General features: G+C 50.2%; 1 protein-coding gene across 3 annotated transcripts in view; it reads right to left on the bottom strand.

Moving 5' to 3' along the window:
* FTCDNL1 (formiminotransferase cyclodeaminase N-terminal like) overlaps positions 1–19380 on the bottom strand; it is a 286417-nt gene that overhangs the window by 220600 nt on the left and 46437 nt on the right. For all 3 annotated transcript variants that reach the window (XR_011274691.1, XM_069615800.1, XM_069615801.1), the window contains exon 2: positions 12915–13089. Coding sequence is in view for 2 of the 3 variants with exons in the window: in XM_069615800.1 (XP_069471901.1) it covers positions 12915–13029 (115 nt within the window). In the remaining variant the exon portion in view is untranslated. The remainder of the gene's footprint in view (positions 1–12914; positions 13090–19380) is intronic.

The following is a 19380-nucleotide window of genomic DNA, read 5'->3' as shown; positions in this document are numbered from 1 at the left end:
ATGGTTCTTCCCTTTTTGTATTGATGGCCACTGTTTCACAATTTCAGGGAAGGATCTTGACCCCTGGGCTTTTCTCAATCCTTTCTCTACCCCTGGTAAACTCTCCTGCCAGGGTTTTTGTTATTTATCCTTAAAAGGGGTGTGACTCTTCCCTTGTTATATTGGTTATCACTATTCCACAATTTCAAGACAGGGTTTTTACTCCCGAGTTTTCTCTTCATACGACCTGGTTTACTCTCCTGCCAGGGTATCACAAATGGGTGTAGATCCCAGACTTGCACACTGCCTGGTTTACTTTCCTGCAAGGCCTTTTTATATTATCAAATGGGTGCGAGTTCCAGACTCCCTGTTTGTCTGGCGCACCATCCTGCTAGGGCTCTCATGTTCTCCATTCACTCTCTCTTGCATCCAGGAAATAATGCTCTTCAACTACTGGGTAACCAACCCTTTCTTAGCAATGTTCGTATTAACTATTCCAATTCCTTTACTTAGGCTCTCCTGCGGTCTACACTACACAGCATTCGCCGTGAAGTACCCTGGTGTCCGATTCGCTCTTAGTGGGTTTATCGGTCTTGAACAGTGGGTTCGCTGCTCCTCGCGTCTCATTGTCTCTTTTGCTCTCGACCCGCTTACTGGGAGTACGTCCCGTCAGCCGCTTGGTTCCCGCTTTGCCTCCCTCTGCTTTTGGCGGCTCTAGTTGCCTCTGGCAATAATGCAGCGTACTTCTCTTGGCTCAGTTCCTCTGCACACCGTTCTCATCAGCCTCTGTGCTGCCTCCTGCAGTCTGCTCGCCTCCGCTGTCCCAACCAGCGTCAGAACAATTTGGATTGAGCAGCAGTCTCTGTCTCTCTACCTCCCTCTTGTTCTGTTCAGCTGTGTCAGCTTTAAATGTCCCGGCACTGATTAGCATTTGCCAAAGACTAGAACCCAGCATTGGCTTACTTATCACTTCTAGTCATACCTAATTACTCCATCCATCTTCCTTGTCTCAGTATTATACAAGGGGGGGGTGGGGGAGAGGGGTAAAATACATTCTTGGCCATGAAAACCCAGGAATCCTCCATCTACATCACAATAAACCATAAAGGAATGCTGCAAATGCACATGGGTATCATAAGAATTACAGCTAAAGGATTATTCAGATTCAGTATTTTTCTGTCTCCCCGGAGTTTGACCTTCCCCACATGGTCCTCCCACAGATAGCCACCACAAGAATCAGTGAGGGAACTTCTACCTTACCTTGGCTACGTACGAGAAGCTTCCCTGTGATGATACTGCCAGATTCGTCAAAATATCCAGCAGTAACCCATCACTAGGAGCTACCACTAAAGAACAAGGAGCTAGTTCATGGCGTTACACAAATCCAACTTCCACAAGCCATTATTTATGGCCCCTTATGCTTTAAATGATATATATACGTTCCGAACGCGCGCACAGATATTTTGCACTTTGGGAGAGCCTTACTGTAATGGCTTTTTAACCTTTTTGCCACTTTACAAGGCATAAATAAAGACTATATTTTATTTTCAACTTTGATGTCCGGATATATATATATATATATATATATATATATATGTGTCCTAAAGTTTATTTATAGATTGTCCCAAATACACAGTTAAATTCACATGTTGGTTTGACATTAGTTGGCCTGGGGTGCCAAAAGTAGCTCCTGGTAATGGTTGGTTTTAAGCTCTTCAGGCTCTGCTAGGCTATAAGCAGGAGCTAATAAGCCCCAAGCTCCCCTCAATTTCGAACCCTGAACTGGCCATTATGAAAAAGGCTGAAACACATCTAGGGTTTCTTGCAGTCTTATGCAGAAGGGATGTGTCTTGGCAGTTTGGACTGAGCTGTCCCTTTTGGCGTGGGACCAAGCCCGATTTGTATACGGTCTTTACCCTTCTGTAATGGTGTGGCAGGCTGAAAAACAATGGACTGGAAGGTTGCCTAGAAGCAATGCCAGTGGTTATGATTAACTGTACAATGAACAACCACTCTGGCAGATATCCCAAGTCTCATGACCATCAAGAGGGATTGCATTGCCCGACTGTTTCTACTACTAACTAAAAGAGTAGATGGCAACAACGGAAAGGTTAGATGGCTGCTCATGACCAGTTATGCACCCTTTAAAATGTAGGTCTGATCCTTTTCGCATGATTGATAGTAGTCCTCTGTGACTAGTCCTTTAAAATAATTACAACAGAAGGGGACATACATACTAACAAACAATATGCTCAGGGAAACCGTGCTAATTGACTATTTTAAGAGTGTATTCAAGGGCAAAGATCTAAATCCTTGGCTCAGCATTCTCAGGGTATTAGTTAGAAAGGTTACAAGCAGTGGTGCAGTAAAATAGATTAACCAGGGGCAGAGTGGACAAAAACAACCGAAGGTAAAGATTCAAGAGCACCAGGTGATAAGATGTGAAGCATGTGTTAGAAGAATGATAGATGAAAGTCACAGATGGTACCCAGAGTCCCGCCAGAAGCAGAGGTGGGGAAAATCCAGATCAGAAGCGATGTTACACGTGGAAGCATAATAAAGTAGAAACTGAAAAAGACGTGATGCCCACCAGACAAATGCAGCATGAAAATCACTGTTCAAATGCAGAATGGGGGTATGCATTCAGCCGGGCAACATGGCCGCCATCCAGACAGACAGTTTACACGCCACGCCAGCGAGAAGCGGAGTTGTGCCAATCCACTAGCCAGCGGTGTTGTGCAAGGGAGAGAGCGGCTGGGAAGGATGCCGCTGCACAGTTATCAATTGAAGTGAGAGAAACCGGCGAGCCAAGCGAACACCTACTGGAGGCATGACCACAACATGAACGTGGTGAGCCAGGAGCCTGCAAAAAACTGCTGATGCCAGGGAAACAGAGCAAAGCGACCCCTTCGCTCGCCAAGAGGACGCTAATACCATGCTCCAGATGAGAAAGCAAAAGGGAGCAAGTGCGTCAAGCAAAGCAGAAACCCACAACCATTCACATACAAGGGAGAAAGATTGGAAGCCGTGAGTAACTGGTCAGGAGATGCCCACATTACCAGGGGCAGACCCTTCAAGAATCAAGGTACGTGTGCTGCCCAAATCTTGACACACTTGGAAAAGAGAGAAAACCAGTGGGGAGGAAGAGAGACCAATCTTACCATAAAACCCAGGGAAGTAACACATTCCCCATAAGGAAACAGTTAAGTGGGAACTACAGAAGTACTCCGGTTTTGAGGATACTAAAGAATCCAGTTATGTGGAGGAAGAGGATAGAGGAAAAAATCCCCCCACCCAACTAAGACCTTTGAAGCATTTTGTTTCCCAGAGACGTAAGGCTTTTGTTGTGTTCGAGACATTCCTTGAAGAACATTTGGAAACCAGTGAGTGATTGAAGCAGAACTGTGAGACCATTTGAAGACTTGAAAAACATCTAAGGAAAAGTCTGAAACACTTAGAGAAACTATATGAATAAACACATGAGTACAGGGTACTCCATCTTGTCTGTTAGGTTTTGTAAAGTGGTAAGGTCAGCTAGTGGACGGTTTGGACAGAGTACTATTTTGGGTTTTCTTTGACTAACAATGAGTAGCAGAATTTCTAGCAATAGGGATAGAGAGGCGTTTTTCTTTAAAGTACATAAAAACCCTTTGAAACGCACATCCTCTGGTCTGTGTCCTCCTTCTGGCTTACCACACCAACCAGAAGCTTGCCACAGATGTCACAAGTATTGGTGCTCCAGCCATGATAAAAGCACATAGCACTCCTCCAATCTCCATTTTATCTGCAGAGTAACTGAAAGCAGATACACCATTACTAGACTCCCAACGATGCATTTCAAGAGGAGGTGAGAAGGCATTTGGGATTTTATTTCGGCAATACACAGTATTTGTCAGAAACTAGCTTTTATGTGAGCAGCAATATCTAGGCCTGGAGCTGTATGGTCCTAGAAATGTAATGTATATTGTGTGGGGACTTGAAATATGTTCAACCTGCCCTTGCAATGTGGAGGCTTTCCTCTCCATAGTTATGTGCAACCACTCCTGCAAGTATAATATTTGAGCCGAGATTTGAATCGGTTAAGAAGTGTGGATTGGAAAACATAGGGTACAGAACGTGGAAATGGAGAAAATTTTAAATTAGCAACCCTCCTCTTAATCTCTAACAGTGGTGTCCTGGCTGAGATCCAATGTGGTATTATACAGTGATATCAACCACCACCCTTGGGTCGTTACAGGGTTAATCAAATGTATAAGCAGAAGCTATAAGGAAGCACAAAGTATTTTTGTTCTTCTTGTTTTGTGTTGTATACAGCACTTATTAGAAGCACTGCGGTGTGTTGCAAAGCCAAGGAAAGAAAATAAATAAATTAATGAAGCTGCATCAAATAAAGAGAGTTAGAAAACCATGGGACTGTGCCAGGGCACATTGTATGAGGAAGGGGAAGCTCAATAAGTAAGGAACAAGTTCCTTACCTGTAACTGTTGTTCTGCAGCATGGGTCTGGCATGGATTCACATGCTCATGAATATTCCCCGTCGTCAGGCCGGGAATCCTCGGTATAGAAAAAATCAGTATCAGTTTCGTTTCTGATCTGTCTTTCTCAGTAGTAACCAATCACTGGTCTCTGGGTCATACTGCCCCCAGCCAATGACTGCCCTCTCCCTAAGCCCCGCCCCTAGCAGCCATCCTCAGATTTGGTAGCACGTGAAGTGGCAGTATGACCAAGTGAAGAGCCGCAGAGGGGTAGGCGGGAGGGTTCGCATGTGAATCCATGCCAGACCCATGCTGGAGAACAACAGTTACAGGTAAGTAACTTGTTCCTTCTCCAGCATGGGGTCTGGCATGGATTCACATGCTCATGAATATAAGAATACATAGCAGTATACACATGCACAACCACGGGAGGTGGCAAAAGGCTCAATATCAAGCAATACAACAACTCAACATTAAGCAACTCTTACCTCCTCATCAGGCTCACCTTAGGCGAACAGGTTGCGCAGCACTGCCTGGCCTACTCTGGACTCCTCCCTGTAATCCCGGTCGACGCAGTAGAATCTCGTGAAGGTGTGCGTCGACCTCCATGTAGCAGCCCTGCAGATGTCGAGCAGGGGCACACCAGACAGGAAAGCCGTAGTAGCAGCGATCGCTCTGGTCGAATGGGCCCTCGGACGGCCTGGCAACGGTCGGTTTGCCAACCGGTGACAGTGCATGATGCAGCCGGAGAGCCATCTGGAAATGGAAGTCTTCGAGAGAGCCTTCCCTTGATTCACAGGTCCAAAGTTCACAAACAGCTGTGATGTCTTCTGAAAACTCTTCGTGCGGTCCACGTAGACCTTCAGCGCTCTAGCTACATCCAGCGAGTGCAGAGTCCTCTCAGCCGGCGACGAAGGCGACGGGAAGAAAACTGGCAACACCAAGGGCTCGTTGAGGTGGAAGTCCGACGGCACCTTGGGCATGAAGGAGGGGTGCGTCCTCAGCACCACCCTCATGTCGTGAAAAGTCAAGTATGGAGGCTTGCAAGACAGGGCCTGGATCTCTCCCACTCGTCGTGCAGAGGTGATGGCCACGAGGAATGCTGTCTTCCACGACAGCAACTTCAACGGCACTGAATGCATAGGCTCGAATGGGGCCCCCATGAGCCAAGTCAGCACCACGTTGAGCTCCCACGCCGGGGCAGGGACCTTCACCGGCGGGAATGATCGGAACAGTCCTTTCATAAATTCCTTCACCAGTCGATGAGACCACAAGGACGCCCGTCCTGTAGTTCTGGTGTAACGTGGGACGGCAGCCAGATGTACCTTGATGGAAGCGTGAGATAGGCCAGCCTTGGCCAAGGACAATAGGTACGGCAATACTTGAGGGGCCGTAATCCGCAGAGGGTTAATCTTCTGTGCACGGCACCAGACAGAGAACCTCTTCCATTTGTGTCCTTAGCACTTGAGAGTTGAGGATGCCCTGGCCTTCGCAAGAACCTCTCTGCAGTCGGCCGGGATGTCGTATCCTCCAAACTCTAGTGCTGCAGGAGCCAGGCCTGCAAGTTCAGCGACTCTGGTTCGTGATGAAGAATGGTGCCTCCTTCTCTGGAGAGAAGATCCGCGTCCGTCGGCAGCTTGACTGGTGTGGACGCTGACAAGTCTAGAAGGTCCGGGAACCAGATCTGCCTCGGCCACGCCGGTGCGACGAGGATCATCCTGCACCGGGACCTCTTGAGCTGGTTGACGAGCCGGAGTAGCAACGGCAACGGCGGGAACGCATAAAGGAACAGGCCGTCCCAGGGGAACTTGAAAGCATCGCCCATGCTCCTCGGTTGGGGAAACCTGCTGGCGAACCTCCGGCACTTGGAGTTCGCCGCCGTCGCCAAGAGATCGATCTGGGGTTCGCCCCATCGTCGGAAGAGTCGGTCCACTTGATCCTGGCGCAGTTCCCACTCGTGGCACGAGCGCAGGTCTCTGCTGAGTGAGTTGGCGATGGTGTTTTTTATTCCTGCCCGATGAAAGGGTACCAGAAACATCCCTTGGGCGATGGCCCAATGCCACAGATCCTGGGCTTCCTTGGATAGGGCAGGGGATCTGGTTCCGCCCTGCTTCCGAATGTAAAACATCGTCGTGGTGTTGTCGGTGAAGATCCTCACCACCTTGCCCTTGAGGGACGGAAGGAGGGACCCGAGGGCCCAGAACACTGCACGGAGCTCCAAGATGTTGATGTGGATAGTCTTCTCCTCCGGGAGCCAAAGGCCTCTCGCGTGGAGACCCCCAGTGTGCGCTTCCCAACCTTCCAGGGAGGCATCCGTCGTCACCGTCACCTGGTGGGCCGGGGCTAGGAAACCTGTTCCCGCCGTCAGATGAGAGCGGACACCCCACCATCGTATCGCCTGACGGAACGCTTCGTCGAGCGGGATCCTGTCCTCGAAGCTGCCCGTCGTCTGGATCCAGTGGGCGTCGAGGAATTCTTGCAAGGGCCGCATCCGAAGTCTGCAGTGGCGCACCAGATAAATGCAGGAGGACATCATTCCGAGGAGGGACTTGATAGACCTCACTCTGGCCACGTCCGTGGCCAGCAGACGTTGCACCTTTCCCAGGATGGTCCTTATCCTTTCCTCCGACGGTGAGGCCCGCCGCGCCACTGTGTCGAGCTGTGCTCCCAGAAACAGGGCGTCTTGCGACGGGACCAGGTGGGATTTTGGAAAGTTGATGGAGAACCCCAGGTCCGTGAGCAGCTGGACGGTCTTCGCAGTGTGTTCCACGGCAAGCTCCCTTGTCCTTGCCCGTATGAGCCAGTCGTCCAGGTAGGGGTAGACGTGGATCCCCTGCAGGCGCAGCCGCGCCGCCACCGGTGCCAGGCACTTGGTGAACACCCTGGGCCCTGATTTTAATCCGAACGCGAGGGCCTTGAACTGGTAGTGCTGCCCTTTGACCACGAACCTGAGGAACTTTCGGTGTCTCTTTAGAATAGAGATGTGGAAGTATGCATCCTCCAAGTCCAACGACGACAGGAAATCGCCCTCCTTCAGCTGTCCCAGCACGTGCTGGAGGGTGACCATCCGGAACTTCTGTGCCTTGATGTATTTGTTCAGTCGTCGCAGGTCCAGGATGGGATGCCATCCTCTTGTCTTCTTCTTTACGAGGAAGTATCTTGAGTAAACTCCGGAGACCCGAAGCCTCTTTGGAACGAGCTCGATGGCACCTTTCCTGAGCATCGCCCTTACTTCCAACAGCAGTTGAGGGACGTGATTTTCCTTCCTGGCCACGGGAGGAATGCGGGGGCACCTCTTCTGGAACTCGAGGGCGTGCCCCAGGGCCAGGGCATCCAGCACCCAACGGTCGGTGGAGATGGACTCCCACACGCCGACGAACTTCGTCAGCCGGCCTCCCACCAGGGTGCTTCAGCGGGGGCCCGACCCGACGGTCGGTTCAATCTTGCTTGGAGGCCGCTTTGCCTCCTTGACCACCTTGGCGACGACGGCGGGATCCACCTGACTTGCCGCGTCCCCTGTAGGCCTCCTGCGACGAAGATCTTGCCGCTTGACGGTACGTAGAGGAGCTGCTGCCGGCTCCCTTGGAGGCACCCTGTCTGCCTCCGGAGCTCCGAAAGGACGGCCGTCGCTGTTGGAGCACACCCAGTGCACGGGCCGTCTCCGTGTCCGTCTTGATCGCCTGAAGGGACTCATCAACCGCCTTGCCAAAAAGGTTGTTCCCATCGAAGGGCATGTCCAAAACCTTGGTCTGTGCGTCCTGGCGGAAATCCGTCACCTTGAGCCAACCTCGTCGTCTCAGGCAAACGCTGTTGCCCAACTGACGGAAACCAGTGTCAGAGATGTACGTAGCCACCGTAATGGCGTGGTCCAAGGCAATCTCATCTTCTTGTAAGATTTCCAGGGCCTCAGTCCTCTTGGCGTCCGGAAGGAAGTCCAACAGAGGGGCGATGTTGAACCACAACTCCCTGTCGTAGCGGGCTACAATGGCCAGGGCGTTGGCCGCCTTGATGGTCGTCGCTGCAGATGAGATGACCCGTCGTCCCATCGCATCCAGCTTCCTACCCTCGCCATCCGGCGGGGAGGTTGAAGTTGAGGCCGATGCCCCCCCCCCGCTTTCTTCTTGGCCGCCGCCGAAACGACCAAATCCGGGGTAGGTTGCGCCCTAAGGTACAAGGGGGCAGCGTCGGGGACCCGGTACTTCTTCTCGTACCGGTCCCTCTTCGCAGGAGCCGTGGCAAGGTTCTTGAGGAGTCCCAGTTGTCATCAAGAAGCGGTACGGCGAGGACCGTCTTCCTTTTAGCCTCGCGCCATTGGTAAAGGAACCCTTTCTTTTCTTCGGGGCAGAGCTGGAAGAGCTCGGATGCCCTGGAAATCATGGCATGGAAGGATCCAATCTCGTCGGGCGGGGACGCCCCAGCAGGGGGCGACGGGGGACACGTCCAGTCGTCGCCTCCGTCGTCATCCGTACCCGTCGTAGTCGTGTCCATGCCTGTATCATCCCCGTGGATAGTGGACCGGGGGGAAGGCAGAGAAGGCCGCAGAGGCGGGAGAGGAGGCCTAGGATGCGTCGTCGTCCTCTTAAGTGGTGGGCTCTCCGAAGGTCCTGGCTCCGGTTCCCCTGTCGGGTCTGGCTCAGGTACCTCCGTCGGGGGAAGGGGCAACCTAGTCCTCATCTCCGAGCATAAGGACTGCATGGCTGAAAAAATGGCCGCCGAGGTGTCCTGCGTTGCCGGAAACGACGGGAGTGAGGGCTCTTGAGGAGCCTCGTCTGCGACACCGTCGCCCTCGTTGTCGCCCTCGTCGGGATCTCTCCCGATGGGCTGGGCCTCCTCCACGACTTGGATGAGCTCCTCTTCAGAGGTCGTGTCCGTATCCACGATGGCCACCAGCCCCTCCCCCACCCTTTCCAATGAGGACTTTGTGGGGGTCTTCTCGATGGGCCTGAAAGACGACTCCCTCTGCGGTGGCAGGGAGACTCTGGTACCTGAGGGCGCCTCCACTGGTGTAGCCTCCACAGGCTTAGCCAGGGCCGCGGCGACATCCTCAATCGAGGTCTTAGCAGGGTGAATTAAGGCCAATGTCACCTTCTGTACGCCTGGGGCCTTCACCTTGGGGGGGAGGGTCCGAGCCTCGCTCGCCCTCTGCCGGAATCTTCGAGATCGACCGGGGCCTCTCCAGAAGCTTCGCCGGGTTCTCAGACTTCCTCTTACCCGAGCCAGAGCGTTGGCTCGTGGTCGATGGCGCCGGGGAGGATGCGCCCTGCCTGGCAGCCAAGGAGCCCGACCGTTCGGCGCTCCCGGTGCCCACGGACTCGCGGTGCTTAGCCTTTTGTTGGGCCCCCGTCACCGGGGCACCCTCACAGGACTTAGAAGACCGCTCGAACTTCTTTTTCTTCTTCTCGCCTGGCGGGCTCTTACCTTCCAGCCAGTTGGCGAGACGGAGGTGGCGATCCTTCATGGTCCACTCCGACATGTTCCCACAAAACGTGCAGTCGTTTTCCTTGTGCGTCTTGTCCTCATGGAGACAGTAGAGGCATAACGAATGCTCGTCCTCCTTGAAAACGTTCTGAAGCTGGCATCCAGGGCAGGTCCTGAACAGCTTCCCTGGCGTCGAGATCCCTTTCTTCTGGGCCATGTCCGGGGTAGGCCTCGGAACTTCTGGAATCCTCCAAAAGCGTAACTCGACTAAATCTTCACCCTTGAGGGGCGTAGAAACTCCGAAACGGATCCCCGTTGATCGGAAGTAGAAACGGTGGAGCTTGAGGCTCTATTTAACCGAAAAATGAGAAAATCTCCTGAAAAAAGCACAAAAAAAGAAGCAAAAGCTCGAGAGCTACAGCACGAGGACTCCCAACACTTGAACGTGCGGTAAAAATCTGAGGATGCTGCCAGGGGCGGGGCTTAGGGAGAGGGCAGTCATTGGCTGGGGGCAGTATGACCCAAAGACCAGTGATTGGTTACTACTGAGAAAGACAGATCAGAAACAAAACTGATACTGATTTTTTCTATACCGAGGATTCCCGGCCTGACGACGGGGAATATTCATGAGCATGTGAATCCATGCCAGACCCCATGCTGGAGAAGGCATTGCTCCCATCGAGTGCACCACTCGAGCGAGGACACTTGCATGCAGTAACAGGTTGGCACCCTTCTTTCATGCTATGTTGCTATGCTTGGACTGTTACCATGAGGCTATGCCACACTGAGCTGGTAACACTTGAAGCCAAGGAAGGAGCTTTTATAACCTGAAACCAGAGGGAGTGTTGGGGTCTCACTGGGAACTCGAAAACTACGAGGAAGTCCACTGCCAGGAAGGCATCTCTTATGTCTATTTTTGGTTTTACTGGCCTTTAGTCTATGTTCCTGTTCGTGAAAATAAACATCTAAGGAACAAAGTACATTTTCATAGCAAACGCGTATTACATAGACAAAAAACACCACATTAAATATGTGAATACCTTAAAAATACTACAACAGGTACTATTAAATAATATCATACCTAATAAAGAAGAGGAACCAATGTTACTAGGATAAGAGAAGAAGTAAAATTCTAAACAAACGTTCAGTGCCATGGTTTTAATCAACCGATATCTAAAATAAAGCATGACAGCTATCTTACATGCCTTTATCCCAATTGTCCATGCCCTCCAAATATAATTTGCAACTGCACAGACCACCAAAGCTGGTGATGTACTATAGACCCAAGGGAGAGTTTCCTGTTCTGTCTTCGGGTCTGCATCACTAAGAGCTGGTTTAAACCATCTGTCTTTTTACCCGGTACTTAAGGCACACAATCAGAAAATGGATAATAGTCTGCTGAGGTGACTCCCCAGTGAGTGTGTTTTGTCCATCTCTACTCGTGGCAGTTGCCATCTTCACAATATAGCAGACAGGGTTCCCACAAATCCTGCACTGGGCATCTGCCAGTGGTGGGGATGCGCTGAAGTGCCCACTTACATCCCTCTCCTGACCCCCTGGCTCCAGACACAAATGCATAGGACACAGAACATGCTATCAGGGACACGATCTTTGCATGTGCATTGAATCGGTCTGCGAATTCCCTTCAAATGCAAACATGCAATACTGCATCCTTACTTGCATTAAGGTGCAAGCGACAGCAAGGCACTTGTGCCTAACTTGCTTTTAGTTCCGAGGTGTTGGGAATTGTGGGGGCTACAAATTATGTTTAAAGTGATACGCCACCGGTGTATAAGTGCTTACATTTGGGGGGTGTGGGGGTTTTAGTGAACCCATGCTAAATGAAATGGAATTGTTGGCTTTCATTTGTTTACAGGTCAGTTGCAGCAATCTGAGCATCACCTATAATTGACAAATCAAAAAGCAATAAGTGGAAATCTTCTGGGAACAATGCAGAAACAAGTATGACCATGTACTGGGGCAACATTAAAGAAGCATGGTGGTTTTTCGGGGAAATTTAGAAACACATGAATGTACCAAGCGTGACAACAAGTGGATGGAAGCGTTGAAACTGGCATGATCATTTTCAGAGTGCAATGTGAAAATTATATATGTTTCATCTAGGGGCAGTGTGCAAAATTGCAGATAGTAGCAATTCTATGAGAGCAATGAAGAAATTAGGATGTCGATGTGCTTAGCTGGTGGAAAATGACATGGCAGTGCTGAAACTGGCATGATACTATCCTGGAAGAAAGTAGAAATTCACGGTTTCCCATCCTGCTGTTCACATTTTGCTATGTGCCAAGAGATATTTATGTATTTGATTGTCCATTGTAGGTGAATGTTGTGCCTTAGAAATACTGTGATAAAATAAACAATATAAATATTCCCATACCTGCTAGGCTGAACGAGGATGCAAAATTGACATATAGAGAGGATCCCCGGATCACCTCGTTCAACCTTACTAATGCAATAATCACGTCAACACGTGTTTGTTCCAACCCTTTTTCAAACTCAATATTTGTTTTCTGTCGAGCACTTAGGATGTGAGGTTGTTCTAAGCATCAACTAGCTTTCCATGAAAAACAAACATTCTGTCATGCCTAAGCTCCCTATGGTCTCTAATAGTTTTACCTCGTTTCAATCCACTGATCATTGCAATCTTTTGTACTGTGCTAACTCATTTTTGGAATTTTAATATCGATATTGCACCTTTACTTTATCTAAATACTATGAACGAGTAGTGTACAGACGACTCTTAATATCGCAAGAATTGCTCCCATCTATAGTACCCGTCCTTTTCGCCGGTGTGCACAGCTGCACCCAAATCAGCCCCATCAGATGCATCGACTCAATCGGAAAGTAGGGCGTTCCCTTTTGAATATCTCCAGGTGTCACCATGAACAGTTCATGCAAGAATCAAGATAAGCGATTTTAGGGCAGTAAACAAGTGTGGTTGACTTGTAGCTAAAATGCATATCTATGATTGCTGCCAAGAAACATAAAAGAGCCCTGTCAATAACGAGCGTTTTCTAATCTCACCATTGTCATCAGCAACTGCGGCTCGGGCAATGCTCTCCACCACATCTTTCTTGCGGGCTTTCGAGATGTTCAGTAGGCAAGCAGCCAGGCGGAGACCCACTCTGGTGGAAGACATTGTAGCTTGCAAATCTTCAACCGTGGCGACCAGTACCAGAGGAGCCCCTCACCTGCATTCCTTAACAAGAGAGAATGTTAGTAAACATAGCCTAACAGAGTGTGCGATCCCTTGCAAATTAATTTTCAGCCCCTCTGTCAAAGGGGGAAGGTAAACATTGGCAACTAGAAGCACCCCACAGTTTGAAAATGTCCAAGGCCTATACCTTACACGGATAATAATAACAGCACTGTTCTCGGTCTGTTCTCAGTCTGCAAGAGAGCTTTAGCCTCAGCCAACGCTATGGTAGCTGGGGAAAGAAGCACCAGAAAAGGCCCATGATTACCAAAAATTAAGCATGTGATGCCAGCAGAAGGTGCACCCAAAAATGTATGTACACTTTTATTGTACAGCAGATGCCATAACCTGTTAAATAACTTACACAACAACGAAGTCCTTCAAGCATCAGAAGCAGTATAATGAAAAAGCAAATAGCAATATAGTGACCCAACCATGACTAAAAAGGAATCAAAAAAGTCACGAACTGTAATCAATTCTATCCAATTGTAGCTAAGAGCGATTTTAACAATTCCAAGTTACAGCTTAGTCCATCTTAAAGAATCAAACCTTACATGACAAACACTGAACACACACAAAAAACGTGCGTTTTTCCCCCAGAGGATAGACAGGGAGGCAACGAGATGTTTGGCTGTCGTTTTCTCCGTCTCCAATGGAAGTTTTTAACTTTTGATTTTCAACAATTTAATTTCAACATGTATGTGCATCATTGATATTTCCACATGGACATTGAATTGTAGCGGGGTTCCACCAGGATACAAGCAGCACTAAGGATAGTTTCCTTGATCCCTATTTCAGCCTGTTACTATACCCGCAAGATTGCGGTTGTTGTTGTGCACAGACTATATATCTGGAATATATGATTGAAGCAGACTGTACTGTTTGTAAGTTGATGCTTTAAGGTGGTGCCCGATTTCCCAGTTGAATGTCTGGAGTATTGCAACATTATCGGTCATCTATGTCAATTAGCAAAAACGAATCTGCATTTTTCAACCTTCTGGAAGTCGTTTTGATGGAAATAAGGCAGAACAAATGCCATGAGGTGAGCTACTGGAATACCTGAAAGCGGAATCTGCACTTTCAACTTTCTGGATGCGGTCATGCTGGCTACTGCACAGCCAGGAACTATGCCTTCAAGAAGAACTGTGCTGATCTAATGGAACACCGTGCAGCAGAACCTGCATGTAAAACTTTCCTGCTGCTGCGATGCTCAGAAACTTGCAGCAAGAAACTGCATTTCTCAAGTCCATATGGAGAGCCATTGCAAAGCCTGGAACTGGAATTTGCACTTTTCAAACGTCTTCATGTTGCGTACAATGGGACCAGAAGCAATACCGGAGAAGAAGCAATGTGTTGGTTTTTGAAAACCTACAGAGCTTAAGTAATCACTTCCACAAATTCCCATAGCCAAGCAGAGTCCGCACCCACCACACAATGTGGAGAGGTCATGCATGCCCGCCCGTAGGCATTGACCGGTGCTTCCAAAAACTACTTGCAAAGCCTTATTTCTTAATGTTCAACACACAAATTTACACTATAAAAAAGCCACGCCTATTGTAGTTATCCATGTTTGTTTTATATAGCCTGGAGTCTCTTTGGAATCAGCTAATGCAAGGATATGATAAATCGTTTTTTGCATTAGTTACATTTTTTTTTAAAAATATGTTTATTTTAAACCAAGGCAGGTTGACAACCATACAGCATAAGCAAGAGATATGACACATTTTTCCCCCACCATCCCCTTCAAGTCCCACCTTTTCCCCCCCTCATTCTTGATCTGGGGCCTCTTCCCCACGGGTCACGCGCTCTGTGGCCCCGCCGGCTATGCTCCCCCCTCTGGGGTCCTCCCGGTCCCTCAGGGTCCACCGGGTATTGACAGGCTTATAGGTCAGGGTGGGGAATCGCTGATCATACTCCAGAACTGGGGCCCAAATGTTCTGGAAGCGTTGGAGGATTCAGACCCTTGCCGCTGTCACCTTCTCCGTGATCAGTATGTCCCATAGCTTCGCCCACCACTGGGACATGAAAGGGCCGTCAGGGGATTTCCAGAAGTGGGCGAGCACAGTTTTCCCCGCTAGGAGACATTGAGCCAGCAATTGCGCTCTGTTCCTGGAGCGTGGATAGATCACAGGGACCGGGACCCCCAGCAGGATGGGCTCGGGCTCCAGCGGGAGTGTTGTCCCGGTGATCTGTTCAATAGTTGCCAAGCATAGTTTCCAGAATTGCTCGATCTTTGGGCATGTCCACCACATATGAACGAAGGAACCCGGTTGGCCGCAATCTCTCCAGCACGTATGGTCCACCCGGGGTTTCATGTGGTGAAGCCTGAGGGGGGATAGTACCACCGCAGCATGATCTTGTATGCACATTCCCTATTGGTGACACAGGTGGACGAGGAGTGTGTTCGGGCCCAGATGTCTACCCAGGTCTGGTTCAACCGGGTGTCCCAGGTCGGCCTCCCACTGGGCCATACATCGTGTTTTTGACACCAGGAAGTCTCCCAAGAAACTTCTATAAAAGGTGGAAACCCTGCCTCGAGTCGGGAGGTCCTTGAGTGTTAGTTCGAGAGGGGTGAAGGGCGCGTAGCTGCCCAGAGAGTTTGGGGGTGCGAGCACCAATGGCGCAACTGGACATATGTAAATCGGTCTCTTTCCTGAAGTTGGAACTTTTCCTTACACTGTTCGAATGTATAGCTGTTCTAGGGTCTCAAGGCCTCCGTTTATCCAGTTCTGGAAGTTACAAGGGTTTGTCCCGGGTGAGAAGGTTGGATTATTGAAAATTGGCAATAGGGGACTCAGTCCCCTTGGGATTCCCTTTTGTTTTAGTGCCCAGTCCCAGGAGTTCAGAGTATGTTTGGTCACCAGCAAAAGTCCTTCCCAGCGTACTCTAAGGGGAGGCAGAATATGTGGCAGAAACCGCAGGGGGAGCGGAAGTTGTGATTGCTCCAATTCTACCCATCTGGGTCGGTTTGTGATTATCTGCCATGCGTGGATGTGTGGCAGTTGCGCTGCCACCCTTTAGGCCTGTAGATCCGGGACCCGCAGCCCACCCGGTTTAGAGCTGCCTAGCATTGTCTTATGGGGATTCTAGCCTTTTTACCCTTCAAGATAAACTCCAGCATTTTCCTCTGCAAGTCACGAACTGTTGGTGCTGGGATTGCCACTGGATGGGAAGAGCAGGCAGAGACATCTCGGGAGAAGGTTCATTTTGCAGGCTGTTATGCGTCCCATCAGTGAGATTTCCTGGGTCGTCCACCGCTTCAGGTCCCCTTGCAATTCCCTAAACAGCCGGGGGAAGTTGGCCTGGTATGTGTCTTTTGGGTTTGCAGGAATGTGAACTCCAACGTAGGGAATGGCCCTTCTTTTCCATGCAATTGGGCACATCCTGGTCAGCACCTCCCGTTCCTCTGGGGGGAGGCCGATGCCCAAGGCCACAGACTTGGTGAAGTTGACAGAGAAGCCGGAAACCTCTCCGTAGCTGGTTATTTCCATCCGGGCATGCTTTAATGAGGAACGGGCTTCCGAGATCGTGAGCAGCACATCACCAGCGTATAAGGCAATTTTATGCTGCGAGGGACCGACCCGAGGGCCCTTGATGGTTTTCAGCCTGATTCTCTGAGCGAAGGGTTCCATGGTAAGGGCAAAAAGCAGAGGCGATAGTGGCCAGCCCTGTCTGGTTCCGCAGGTCAGGGGGATCGGGGCCGAGATGGACCCGTTAATCCTCAGGAAGGTCTTTGGGGATTTGTAGTTAGCCAGTATCATTGTCTGGAACGTCGCTCCAAATCCAAAGGCCACTAGAGTGAGTTTCATAAACGACCAGTCCACCCTGTCAAATGCTTTGATAGCATCTAAGGCCATTAGTACTAGTCCCTGGGAGCTTCGGGCGACGAGGTCTATCAAGTTCAAGGTTCTACGGATATTATCTCCTGCCGTTCTGTTTAAGATGAAGCCCGCCTGATCGGGATGAATTATCTCGGGTAGTATGCGAGATAGACGGTTTGCAAGGATTTTGTAATACAGGTTAGCGTCTATTTCAGTAGGGCTATCGGCCTATATGAAGCCGGGTCTCTCGGGTCTTTCCCTGGCTTGGGTAGGAGGACCGTGGTGGATTCCTGCATCGAAGGGGGTCACTGACCCCGTTTCCCTAAAGGAGTTGAAGAGTGCCACCAAGGGGGGGGGGACCAGCTGGGGTTTGAATGGAATGTTTTATAGAATCTGGTGGAGAACCTGTCTGGGTTCCGAGATTTAAGATCTTAAATGACTTCCTCAACCTCCTCATCTGTGATAGGTGCCTCCAGGCTCTCTCTTGTCGGGTCGGGTAGTCAGGGCAAGGCCGCTCTGCGCAGGTATTCTTCCTGTTTGGACTGGTCCTGTGGTGGTGCAGTCATTACTTGGGTCAGATGGTCCACTGCCAGTGTTTTTTCAGTTCTGCATATTGGATCACTCCCTGTGAATCACGCAGGCCGGCGATGGTATTACTAAGTCTTGTTTTGGCCAGTTTAGCTACGAGTATTTTGTTTGCCTTATTGTTCTTCGCGTAATAGGATTGTTTGGCCTCGGCCATTAGTTGTGAGGTTTGTTCAGCATAGTGGGCATCTTGCTTCTTCCTAGCCATGCGGATGGTTCGCTGTGTCCTGGGGGACCGGCCTTTTCCCATGTGAGTTTCCTCCGCTGCTTTAAGTTCCTCCTCCAGGGCCAGCCGGATCTGCCGCCTGTTACGGTGGAAGGCCACCCCTTAAGCAATCAGGACTCCACTAATCACTGCCTTCATAGCATCCCAGTTTGCCGGGAAAGTGTCTGTAACTGGGTTTTCTTTGAGGAAGTTTGCGGGTGCGATCTGGTCTTTTGCCGACATGTCATTGAGGATTGAGTCGTAAAGAGACAATCTACGTGGTGAGTTGGGCTTGGGTTCGTGTGCCCGGATCTCCATAATTACTGGGGTGTGATCAGATAGGATCCTTGGCCCAATAGTTACTTCATTGGCGAAGGCGAGTGTCTGAGGGGATGTCAGAAGGAGGTCGATCCTTGAGAAGATTCGGTGAACGTAAGAGTAAAAGGAGTATCTTTGTCGCAGGGTGAAGCACCGCCACAAATCCACTACCTCCAGGGATCTAAATAGACGTAGTAGGCTGAGCGCCTGGGTAAAGTCTCCAGGGGACGGGGGGGGTGAGATTTATCTCTTGTAGGGTCTGGTACTCCATTTAACCCCCCCGCCCCCAATTATAGTCTGGCCTTCTACAAAGCATAAGAGGGAGGAACTCAGTGAGTCATAGAAAATTGATTGCCCAGAATTGGGGGCATATACTGAGACAAAGGTGTACAGGTCTCCCAGCAAGAGGCATTTGATTGCTATAAATTGGCCTTCCGGGTATGTTGTCGAATCTAGGACCTGAGGGTTTAGGTCCTTCCTGAAGAGAATCGCAGAACCTCCTTTTTTGGTGCCTCCTGAGGCAAAGAACTGGAGTTGGTATAGGTGAGCCTCCTGGAGCATAACCACCGCTGCATCTTCATCCTGAAGTTTTTGCAAGATCGACCTCCGCTTGGCGGGGGAGTTCAGCCCATTGACGTTGAGAGAGAGAAGCTTTAAGTTTTGATGATCCTGGGTTGGGACCTCGCCCGCCATCACGTCTGGGGGGTTGGCGAGGGGGGGTCGGAGGGGAGAGGGTTAGCCACCATCTCAGGTGAGAGCTAGAAGTGCATCATCCTGCACTTGGGATTTTAACACGGGCCCCCTACGGGAGGCCATAACTTTAACTGGCGGGGGGGCCCCCCCGACATCGTAAATGCGGTCGCACCCCAGGCCAACCGGGCCAATCAAATTAATAGAAGTGATACGGAATTCCAAGGGCTCAAAGATGGAACGTACTTTGGAATGGGCATGGCCCGTGGGTGTAGCCCGCTGCCATGGTTATAGATGTTTGCAAGCTGGGTCGGAGATGACGATTTCCTGTAGAGCTCGGTGAGTGTATGAGGCGGGGGTCCATAGAGTGCGGTCCCGCCCCTGACTATCTCCTCCTGTTGCTCCGCGGCACCTTTGACCACGAGAACCGCCTGGGCTTCGGGGAGGGAGCAGGCTCCAGATTTTAGGCCACCTCCGGGCCCGGCGAAGTGGTATCTCTGGGCGAGGATGGGTGCATGATTTTGCTAGCATCTTCCAGGTGGCTAATTCGCCATAGTGTGCCATTATATGAGAACTGTAGGGCCGTTGGGAATAGCCATCTATATCGCACCAGGTGGTCCTGAAGAAAGAGGGTCAGGGGCCTGAGTGATTTTCTCTTCTGGAGAGTGAGCAGTG

This window comes from Ambystoma mexicanum, chromosome 9 (genome assembly GCF_040938575.1).
Source record: "Ambystoma mexicanum isolate Mex_15411 chromosome 9, UKY_AmexF1_1, whole genome shotgun sequence".
Classification (NCBI taxonomy): Eukaryota; Metazoa; Chordata; class Amphibia; order Caudata; family Ambystomatidae; genus Ambystoma; species Ambystoma mexicanum.
The sequence above is the reverse complement of the archived record's forward strand: the minus strand, read 5'-3'. Positions and strand labels throughout refer to the sequence as shown.